Below are 12,064 nucleotides of genomic sequence, written 5' to 3'. Positions count from 1 at the left end.
TCCCAATTAACCAGAATACACACTGCATTATAATTCTGGTCAAGACAAAAGAGCCAAATCCACCACTGAACAAGATCTTACTGGATTAGCCATATAAATGCCTCAGCAATAAATGCGTGTCCGACTCTGGGTACTCTAGCTAGTGAAACACAAACTGCCTCCCCCAAAGCCTGCTATTATCAACACATGTCAGGATGATCAAAGAATCCTCTCCAACAGCTAATAGACTGCAATGTCATAGCTCAAATGCAACTCAGAATAAGGTGGCCTCTTAAAAAAACTGCACACAGGTACAATTGTTAATATACATACCATCAACGTGTTTTGTAGCAACTACATTGATTCTTCCCAAATCTGCAATCTTAAGAGGCTGGAGCGATACAGAAACAGGTGCATGAAAAAGCCGATGAGATCTCCCTCTAAGTCAGGGGTGTCAAACTCATTTTAGGTCATGGGCCGAATTGAGCAAAATGCAGCTTCATGCGGGCCGGATCAGTCGGACGCGTGCAAATGCAGCTTTCGTTGCCTCCGTTTTTTCAGCCTGCTCTCATGTGTCTCAGTCTCTGCTATAACTACAAAGTGTTTCACTTTACAAATTCCGTTTCTTATGAAGAAGACTGCCGAATAAACACTAAAAACCCTGAAAACCCGCTACCTGAATAAACTCAGCATTAGCCATATCATACGCCATAGGCGCTTCGATTACTGGGGCCAGCTTTAATAGTAATTAGATATTATCTCGCGGGCCAAAGATAATTCCACCGCGGGCCGGATTTGGCCCGCGGGCCTTGAGTTTGACATATATGCTCTAAGTTATGCACCATAACAACTTGCAAGTTTGTGTTCCACACATTACTCAATAAAGATTTTGGTTCTCATCTTAAGATACTTTGAGATCTGTAAAGTACAGACTACAATAATTCAAGGTGCTAGTTCATTTTTTAAAAATTAAGATACAGCACAGAATAGGCCCTTCCAGTCCTTCAAGCCTTGCCGTCCAACAAACCCAGATTTAAACCTAGCCTAATCATATGACAACTATGACCAATTACCCTACCAAACGGTACATTGTTGAACTGCGGGAGGAAACCCATGTGGTCACTGGAAGAACATACAAACTCTTCACACACAGCAATGTGAATTGAACCTGGGTCATGGATACTGTTAAGTGTTGTGCTAATCACTGTGCTACCGTGCCTCCCCAATTTACAATGACATTTAGGGATGAGTACCATATGCTGAGAATGCCCAGATCTTGCACTAAAATAAAATGTTGCTATCAATAGGCAATGTTATGTGGAGCATTATCCCCTCATGAATGTTTCCTTTTTCATTCATTTTCAGCTGTACTTTCTTTCCAATGAAAGAGGAAAGAAAAGCTCAACCAATCTGAATCAGCCAAACTTCCCACCTTTTGCACCAGTATGAAATCAAAGCCACTTCAGAAGATAGTGATAATTTAGAAGAACACTCAACATTAGAAAGGGGGGGGGGGGGGGGGAAATCACAACTCAACTTTGCAGAAGAAAACTCCTGCATACCCAACTATATACAAAAAAATCCTTTTTGGTGTTGAACAATCATAACAGCATAATAATGAAAACATTTTCTCTGGAAGCTAATGATTTTTGATTTGTCAGTCAATTTATGAGGTGTCAATCTAAGGAAATGTAGTTTCCTCACTTTTAAAGACTCCGTTTAAATACATTCCCTTTGCAAGGAAACATTCTCCTATGTCATACCAGTGGGCATGCTCATTTAATTTGCTAATATGTTTAGTTCATCATAGGAGCATCAGATAAATTTACAATAATTCACAATAATGTCACTTCAACATAATTTTTCTGGAAGGAGTTTCTGACTACCATTCACCAGATAGATGTTTCGAGTACTACACCACCAGCTGAAGCAAATCTCAGTAGGGACCAAATCTTCAACCAAGATTAGCCTCTCAAAAATGAACCCAAACCAAACAAGTGAATGAGTCATTGTCCTGATCAGCATGAATCAAATCCCAAGGTGAAACAGTTACCAAATGGGCCATGAGGTGAAACTCATTTCCAGCAACAACAAAAAAATTATACTTCCTTGAGAAGTTAAGGTATATTAACATGCAAATGCAATACAAGTACAGGAATACAAGGCAGCTTTAAGCAAATGGAGTGGTCAATTTTTACAGTATCTACTTAGCACGACCAACTAAGCCTATTAAAACACGTCTTAAAGCATCAGAATTTTCCTTCAACAGATCTTTTGGTGAAAGAGAGAGAAAAAAAACAAGCCAGGTATGTCACTTTGAACTAGATCATTAAATTAAAAGGCATGACGAGCAGTTCATGCTTTGCTGTTCTGCCATTTTATTGGTGTTCTTTCTGCTTCACAGAACTTGCACAAGATCATTCCTTTCACAATAATGTCAGGACAGCATAAATTATATAATTCCCTAAATTTAAAACCATTTGAACCCTAGTTCCTCATACGGGGAAAAAGGTGTAGCTTTTGGTCTCAAGGAACACACAAGCAAGCCAAATCCATGAACTAACCAACCCATCAATATCCATTTCTGTCATATGCCACCTAAGTAACCTAAAAATATTCCATCACTTTTTCCAATCTTGTTTTCCAAAAATGTTATTTTTTGGGGCAAGATGCTAGATGTGGCAAATGAAGGATTCCTTTTGTATCCCCCACATTAAAATGCAGCTAGTAAAACAAGCTTAGGCAGAGTAACTTGAATTTATTATGGAGCAAGAGACTGCAGATGCTGGAATCTGGAGAAACAAAATTTGCTGGAAGATAGTTCTGATGCAGTGTTTCAACCTTTCCTTCCACAGATGTTGCTTGACCCACCAAGTTCTTCCACCTGAATTTACTGTGCCATGACAAGCAGTCTTTTGATTACTTCCAAATGCTTGAAGTTCAGCAAAATAAAACACATCGGAAACCTAATCTCGCCTCCTCGCCTGAAGCAGGTGGTAAAAAATAACAGTCCACCTTCTCTCTAGCCAACATCTCCAACAGCTCACTAAGCAATGGAGGAGACAAGGAGGACTACTTTGGTGACAAAGTAATCTGGGTTCTGTATTCTACAGTGATAAATCCCTGGCTGTGCAGTTCAGTCTTAAAACACTCAAGCAGCACTTCCATCTAATTTATTGACATTGCAGTGTACAAGGTCAATGGTACCACATCAGTTAACAACTATAATGTTGTATTTCCAGACTTGACCACACCATCTGACAAATGCCTGAAAATTCCCTAAAAGACTACCACTACTCCCCCTGAAAACTCTACACCACATATGGTAATTTCAGGAAAATAAAAAGACATTTAGGCCAAGGCAAAGAACATTTATTAAATTTTAACACCTCATTCTTTTTTTATATTTTCCATGAGTCCCATTGCTCTCCGTTGTCTTCTTCCACGCTTCCTTTACATTTTCCCTTCTGATCCTGAAGGATCTGTCCTCAGCTTCATCGTCCTGCATCTCACTGCTTTCCAACATAACAGCCTTCCACCACCTTCAGCTTACCAATTCCCAGTAACTTAAAATGCATTTAATCAAAGACATTAACCATTACTTACTCCACAGTTGCTGTAGGATCTGTATAAATTTAGTTTTTATAATCTGTGGAAAAAATGTTCTGATGCACCTCATGCATAAACATACATAATTATGATGACACAACAGCTCAGCCTATTAGACTTCTAAGACCATAGAATTATGCACTTCTATTTATGCTTATTCTCTCCCAAAACCTACACCACAGTCTTAATTATACCCAAATAGGGATAAAAACAGTAACCCAGAAACCTAACCAAGAGGTCAATCATCCTGTGCTTTTCTCACACACCTCCTAGTGGCCAATGCTGGAACCAGTTTTCCAAATTGGTTTACTTACAGGATACAGAAAGAAAAAAAAGCAGCAGAGGCTTTCAAAAATGTTTGTTTGTTGTTCAAACAAATTACAGAAGACAGCAGAGTCATACAAGACATAGCCAATAGTTACACACCAGAAACCAGTACAACTGCACCATGAACGGTCCCAAGCCTGGCTTTGAAAAAGAGGGTTGGGCATGGGACTAACAACCCTATTCCTTTTTTTTAAAAAGTGTTATAGAAACACCTAAAGTTTCAAAGACCTCATCCCTAGGAGATAAAAAGATACACAAAGAAAATGGGCTACACCTAGGGACAACTTGAAAGACAGGACTCTGGCGAGCTACTGTCAACAGTCTATGCCCCAGTAGGGATTACGGTCTCAAAGCAGTTTTTAGCCAAAAATTCCATCTTTTCTTACTCCAATGAGAAATTTCCCCAAATATAACAGTTATAATTAAGAATGCAAGCCAACATTGTTAAAATATTCCCCTTAGATGCACACAATCAAAATTAATGCAGCATAATTATTTCAGATGCCTGTTATGAAGCAATTTCTTCCAATACTTTGAAAAGTCTATACTTCAATTAGATCTGTGATAATGGCACACATTTTAATCCTAATTATAGATAGAGTACCTGAACTAGGGAACACATTATTCAGTTGTTTCTGGAAAGACTTAAAAAGCAACAAATTTGCAACTTTTGTTATGTAATTAATTGGAAATGTCCAGACTTCAAAACAAGCCCTTCAACTAGATTACTGCTTTCAACCTAGTTCAGTCAGATGCACTGGTTTAAGAACAACAAAAAAATCACAATTAAGCTTCTGTACCCTAATGTGTTCTTTTCTGATATAAACAGAGCAAGTGAACAACATTTGATAGTATGATTTTGCATTACCAATTTGTTAATCTTCCTTTCCAAAAAAATTACATTTACATTATAAGCAAGATCCTAGTGGCATGTAGATAAATGATTAATTTGTATATTTGAAAAAAATTGTTTATAGTTTTAAAGTACTCTTCCATGAAGATACACATTCAATCGCAGGTACCTCCCTCCATTGCTACTTGATTGACAGTCTCATGTTAAACACTGGAAAGACAGACTCCTACTGTAAAGAATGAATTACAGCTTAATTTTCTTTTTAAATCCTTGTCCTCTTCCCTCATGCAGGGCAACATACTACAAGCAACAGTCACTCTTCAACATCTGTCAGAAATACTGTAATTTAAAGACGATGTGCAAGTCAAACAATTACTGAGGAAGTCATCACAATATCTTAGCCTACTGAATCCTCACTGACTTTCAGCTTTCAGTTACAAATTGAAATCACTCATGGCACTAAGTTACAAACAATATTTTGTAACTACATGTAACTTTGTAATTATATTCTAAACAGTATTCAACAGGAACTAATTTTAATACTTCTATCTACACTACTGGATAACCACACAGTGAGAAATGAATCGCTCCAGAACATTCAAGAAAATACAAAATTAAAATTGTTATATACTTGGCATTACAATAATGGATGTGGAATCAAAAACATCTATAGGTGTATTTATAATTGCTAAACAATCTGCATGCAATATTTAGGACTGTTTTGAACTACTACAAAGGAACCTTTTTAGTACTGAATATATAATTTCATGAACTACTCTAATTTACCTATAATCAATAAGCTTATAAACATTTAAATTCTTCAGTTATGAAGAACAGGTTTTGAAACATACGGAACAATCTAAGGCTGTTACATGAAATTACTAATGTTTATAATTAACACTTGATTTTACTAAATTTGCACAAGCTGTTGTTTATTGCAGAAGGTTATAAATATTTTTTCAACAGCTTGATTTGAAACAAATTAATTTTGTTCTGATATCTACCATTCCTGAAAGCGGTTAAATTAAAAATAATTTAACTGATTTTATTACTAGTGAAACAAAAGTACAATGCCATCCCTTTAAAAAAGGTTTTGAAATACAGGAGAGGAGGGATCTTTATCTAAGAGGTGTGTGGATTTGCAGTGGGAAAGGTGCTGGCTGTGGATTTGTGATTGTAACGCTCAACAACTTGTATTTACATCAGCACTGATAAATGCCCAGTGGTGAGTGTGAGAGCCAATCAGATGGCAGATTAGATGTCAACTCGGAGGCAGCTGTCTGGAGACTCGATTCCAGGCCTTTTACCTCCACAATTCAAATTGCAAACCTTGCAAAATAAGTTGTGAAGAGTCGAGTGCGAACTGAATGGAGCTGCCAGTTTTCACACATCACGAACCAGAAACAACCTGAGCAGGCTAAAGGGCAAAAATACTGCACACAGACACACAGAGAAAAGGGTGGGGTCAACAAAAAGACAGCTGTTTGAAATAATAGAGAAAATTTAGCAGGTTTATTTAAGAAAGATGTAACAAGAGGATTTCCTTTCCACCATCTCACAAGCAGCGGAGTAGATGTCTAGGTCGTTCATTTTGGGGAATGAGGGGGTAAATTAAGCACGATACACCGACGCCCCTGCAGAAGGGGTTTACATCAAAACCCGGGGCAGAGTCACCAAAACTTCCTAGCAGACAGCAAGGGCCCAGTCCCCGACCATCAGCTCCTTTCTAATGTCCTCCAACACCGACACTCTCGCACTCACACCAAGGCCACCTTTACCTGTGCCCTGCCCAGAGCCTGAGCCGTGCTACCGGGACTCATAGCCGGGTGGCTGCGGGTTTGTCCAGCTGCCGCTCCGCCGCCGCCACCTCCTGCCCAGGCTTGGCTGCTCCCTACTCCGTACTGAGAACCCATGTCGCTCCCTTTGAGCGAGGCCTGCGAAGCACCGGGGTTGCTGTAGTCCGGGAAGCCGTATCCCCTCATGGGGCTAGGGGAGGTCAGGAGCTGGTTGAGGGTTGGCGTGGCTCCCGAATGCTGGCTCTGACCGGAGTAGCGCTGAAAGGCCCCGGCCAAGGGCGGCTGCTGTTGCTGCGGCGGTGGCTGCTGCTTGCCGGAGTGATGGTGGTGGTGGTGCCCACTGCCGCTGTTGCTACCTCCCATGCTGTTCGCCCTGGGCGAGCTCATCATGCCGTAGCCGGGGCTGCCGTAGGGTGGCCTGTAGCCCGAGTAGTTATTGTAGTTGTTGGAGTAGCCGTCGTGCGAGTTGTGCAGCGGGCTGGCGCTCAGTTCCAGGTTGGTGGAAGGGTGAACGCCGAGCCCGGGGCTTTGTTGTCCGCCATGTTGATCGAAGTAAGGGCCGGGCCCGGGGCCTGCTCCTGCCGCCGTCGCCGGCCCCGCTCGGTAGTAATTATAGTCGGCAACGCCCGCCTGGTTGTTTGGTCCCGCGGCTGCCGGGTGTTCGTACCTCTGGTCACCCATTTTGAGCAGCTCGTCGTCGGCCTTGTGACTGTTGCCGTTGCCCTGGCTATCGGCGGTTAAGAGGCTGTTGTTGTCTTTGCCGCCGCCACCTCCATGTTGAGTGTCTGCGCCGCCGCTTCCTTCTCCTTGGTGATGGGGGGCGAGCAACAACTCAGCACCGCTCGCCTTCACTTTGTGATTTGGAATTATCCCCGCCTCGCCGGCGGCCGAAGAAGACGACGACGACGAGGAGGAGGAGGCGGTGGATGCCGAGGAAGGCGAGGCCGAGGCGGGTTCTTTGTGCGCCGGCTCGGGGTTCGGGTTGAGGCTGGGGTTGGACCCCGAGCCTCCAGCTGCGCCGCCGCCGCCGCCACTGTTGTTGTTAGCCGGGCCTGAGGAGTTGGCCATGTTGAGCTCGCCGTGGTGCTGCTGCTGCTGGAGGTGGTGGTGAAGGTGGTGGTGGTGATGGTGGTGACGGGGATGGTGATGATGATCAACGCTGTTGAGATTCAAGCCGCCGCCGCCGCCGCCGTCACCACTGGAATCTCCGGGCAGTCCTCCTCCCGCAGCCGGAGTGGGAGCCGCCGGCTTTCCGTTGTTGATGGTGTCGGGGTCGCGGCTGCCGGGGCTACCGCCGCCGCTGTTACTGTTGGCCGGAGCTGCTGCTACTTGAGCGGCCATGATCATCTCTGAGAGAGAATCAGGCAGAGAGGGAGAGCGAGAGAGGAGGGAGAAACACACAGACACGTCTGCTTCTTCTCTTCCTTTTACACCCGATCATTAAATATTATTAAAAAGGGGAAAAAAACTCGTCCTCCTCCAGATTGAAAGCAAGAGAGAAGGGGAAAAAAGGCTCAGGCTTTCTTTTGTTGCATGGGTGATTATTATAATATATTACATTGTTTTCCTCTTCCTATTTTTGTTAAATAGATAGGAAACTTTCTCCAAATCTGTTTTAAAAATCAAACTTTCCTTTCCTCTCTAACCCGGATATGGGTAAATACATGTCTAGCTGAGCCTCTGGCCCAGCATGGCATGAGCACTCCAACAACTATTATCCATTCGTCTTATTATTACACATCAACTCGAAAACACGGGCTGGAGCATACTACTCTCACTCATGCATACAATAAGCTATTTAAACATATTAATCTTTAAATACATTTTTAAACTTTCATTTACTTAGCAGAATTTTAATTTTTATTTCAGACAAAACGTGCAACATCTACATTCTATTGAAATTGATACTGAACAGTTAAATATAATGATCAATAAGATCTCGTTTCAATTCTCATTATATTAGAAATAATCTTTGTTCCATTGTCTGTAATAACAATAAAATTAACTCGTTCATTTTTGTTTATGTAATCTTGCATAAAAATTCAATTTATTGTTAATATAAATATTTTTCTACGCTGAATGCAGCTGAGTCAAAGCTTTGGCTATCTACCAAGCCAAAGTGCACAATTACCTTCAACAACTTTAAAACTTGGTTTCCAAATTCGAAAACACCAGCATAATTATTAATGTATTAATAATGATACACCCTGCTAAGATTTATTTATATGCAAGCCCATTTTAATATTTTTTAACATCCAACCAAAATTATACTCATTCTATTAATTGTTGAGAATGCAATTGTTAAAGTATTGTTTGGGGGGAAAAAAACTAAATTGAAGTTAATTTCTTTCGTTATTTTATTTTCCAAAAGTGGCCACCTTTTCTTTTAAATTGCGTGTGCCAGAATACTCCAGTCCAGTTCTTTGCTCTCTCCCTGCCCCGGGTTCAATCTATTTCTCTCTAGCCTCAGAGTTAGACATAATCACAGGATCACTGGATCCTTACGCTATTAACTTATACACATCTGCCAACATCCAAATCAAAACTCTGCCAGCAAAAAATATTCACCCTAAAACCACCTATCCCAGACTGATGTGGCAACTCAGATCTGAGAAAGGGGGTTAAGAAAAATCCTGCAAAAAATAGCAGGGACTATTTTCTCTAATGTGTCCTTTCCTTCAATGTAATGAACAACATTCCTAGGTTGAAGCATTCTCTGCTCTGCTCAGTGCCTATTTGCTGTTCCTCTATACTCCCTCTGGAGATCTTTTTACATTGAAAACAAATGTGAAAAATCGTTATTTTTAATCTAAAATTGCTTTATGATATATATTTCCAATTAGTTTACGCTGACACTGTAACCAATTTCAGAAGTTTTCAGTCAGATCCTAATAGTCTTTTTCATTTACTTAATGAAAGGGAGTTGCTTGCAATTGCTTCACACGCATCAATAGTTGTCAGTAAAATCAAACTGACGTCAGCCCGGGGTAAAAGATATGTCCCTTTTGTTCTCCTTTTTCTCAATTTGCAATCAAATAATCCCGACGTTTGCAAAATAAACCCTCATTGCAAATAAATTTGAAGTTTGTAATAGTGATTCAGCGTTTTTTGTGTAAAAATAAAATGGTTGTTGAAGTCTTTCTGATCTTTCTGTCTCCCAGCGTCAGTTGGGTTCAGTTATGCCGGAAGGTTAGTTGCAAATCCTGGTTGATCTGATATTCGATCAAAAGAGGCAAGGGGCAAAGAAAAAGCTTTTCTTTACTAATTGATGGGCTCATGATGCCCAGAACAGTTTTATATATGGCATTTTAAATAAGATGAGAAGCTATGCAGATTTTCAATGAAATTTAAACCAATTAATAAATAACTAGCGAGCAGTATTTTTCGGAGGGAGGAAACTAATTTCTTCAAACACCCACATTATGGTTTGTTGTCTACTTCATGCTGAAGCGCGGAAGTAAAACTGATTGCTTTGGCAGTACAAGATTTTTATAGAACTTCAAAAGAATTTAAATAGCGTTTTAAAAAAACAATTTCAAATGCAATTTAAAGCTTCAACTGTTATATTTACAATTGTAACCTGGCATCAATGTCCACAGCCCTGTCTGACATTTAAAGGGATAGTTTGAGCAAATGTTTGTACTTGAAGGTGGACTGTTTATGAAGCTAACTTGGAAGTGAATTGTTGGTAAATTATTTAGACCAATGTAAAAATAACTTTTGTTAAGATTATATTACAATGTACATAAGGGGGGAAATTTCAGTGGTAATATAAAGTGAATCTTATGCATAAGTGTAATAAGGGACCCTCTGTACCATGACAGCAGAATAATTTGTGATGCAATGAATGATTATCTTTCTGAATATTCTGCAATTTATGAGCAAATTTTATAAATTAATATATATTTGTAAAATAATGATTTAAACAAGTCTGAAACAACAAACATTTACACCAGCCCATGGTATTTTAGAAACCATGATTATAGAGTTATATAGCACAGAAACACGCCCTTCAGCCCAACTCGTCCATGCCGCCCAGGATGTCTTCCTCAGCTAGTCCTATTTGCCTTGTTTGGTTAGTATCTCTTTATACATTTCTTCATTAAGTCATTATTGCAGGATCTGAATTGGAGAGAGTCAGTAGTCTTAAATTTCTTGGTTTCAACATATCAGAGGATCTGTCCTAGGACAGCATATTAGTGACATCTCACAAAGAAGGCATGGCAGTGCTTCTACTTTCTTAGAAGTTTGAATAGATCCGGCATGTCACCAAAGGCTTTGAGAAAGTCTTCGATAGTTGCACAGGAGTGAGTATCCTAACCAGTTGCACCATGGCTGGTATGGAAACACCAATGCCCAGGAATGAAAACGGCTGCAGAAAGTGGTACATACAACTGGTCCATCATCACAAGCAGAGCCCTTTCCAACATTTACATGGAGCACTACTGCAAGAAAGCAGCACCCTTCATCCCCTACCATTCAGACCATGCACTCTTCTCACTGCTACACACCACCAGATTCAGGCATAGTTATTACCTGACAACCATCAGGCTCCTGAACCGAGATGGATAACTGCATTCACCACTACTCTGAATTGGTGTACAGACTCATTTTCAGAGAGTCTTTACAACTCATGTTCTCATTATTATGTTTAGTTGCACGTTGGTGTAGGTCAGTCTTCATTGATGTACAGTTTTTCAAAAAATTCTGTTGTATTTTACCCTGTAAATGTCTGCAAAAAACCTAAACTTAGTGGATAGTAACATAAATGTACTTTAATAATAAACTTACTTTGAACTTTGAATTTTTATCCATGTACCTTTCCAAATATCTTAAATTTTGTAATTTTACCCACCTGTACCACTTCCTCCGTCCGGCAGCTCATTTCGTATACCCATTATCTCCTGTCTGTAAGAAGTCCCCTTTAAATCCTCAGCTTTCATCTGAAAATGTTTTAATGTTAAATTTTAACTTTAAATTTATGTTTTAAAAGTGTAAAATGAAAAATAAACAATGTATCTTGTAAGGAAAAAATGTGAGCTCTGTAAACATGTACGAAATATTTATGTAATGCATCACATTTATAAATTTATATAACATTTCCTGAACCTGTTGTTTACAATATTTATACTGTATCTGTATCCCAAGGTGTTTCACAGAGACAAAATTTGATTGAGGGAATGCAGACAGTTTTTAGTTGAAGAAACAGGTTTTAAGAAATGGCTTGAGTATTACAGATTGATAGAAAAGCTTGCTGATTTAGCAGAGGAATCCAAAAGATTAGGTCCACAGTCCACTGACCATTACCAGCAATTGCGGGGAGTGGAGAATAGAAATACACATTGGAGGTCACATTGAAGGACCACCGAGGACTTGGACAATGGGAGTTCTTCAAAGGCTCTACAGAAAGTGGAAGGATTTGAACTTAACAGTAAATTTTAACTTTTGTGTATTCTTTCGTGTCTTAATGAATGTATGAGACAGCATCAAATAAATCCAA

General features: G+C 40.0%; 1 protein-coding gene across 6 annotated transcripts in view; it reads right to left on the bottom strand.

Annotated features, from left to right (window-relative positions):
• Window positions 1-8,283, bottom strand: part of arid1b (AT-rich interactive domain 1B) — a 417,666-nt gene extending 409,383 nt beyond the window's left edge. For 5 of the 6 annotated variants that reach the window (XM_073051137.1, XM_073051136.1, XM_073051135.1 and 2 more), the window contains exon 1: window positions 6,547-8,282. In XM_073051137.1, coding sequence (XP_072907238.1) covers window positions 6,547-7,911 — 1,365 coding nt within the window. In that variant the 5' untranslated portion in view covers window positions 7,912-8,282. Of the gene's footprint in view, window positions 1-6,546 lie in introns of all 6 variants that reach the window. The other variant, XM_073051134.1, reaches the window with a different exon arrangement.
• Between the last annotated feature and the right edge of the window lie 3,781 nt (window positions 8,284-12,064).

Source organism: Hemitrygon akajei, chromosome 7, assembly GCF_048418815.1.
Source record: "Hemitrygon akajei chromosome 7, sHemAka1.3, whole genome shotgun sequence".
In the NCBI taxonomy this organism is placed as follows: Eukaryota; Metazoa; Chordata; class Chondrichthyes; order Myliobatiformes; family Dasyatidae; genus Hemitrygon; species Hemitrygon akajei.
This window is presented reverse-complemented; position numbering and strand designations above follow the sequence as displayed.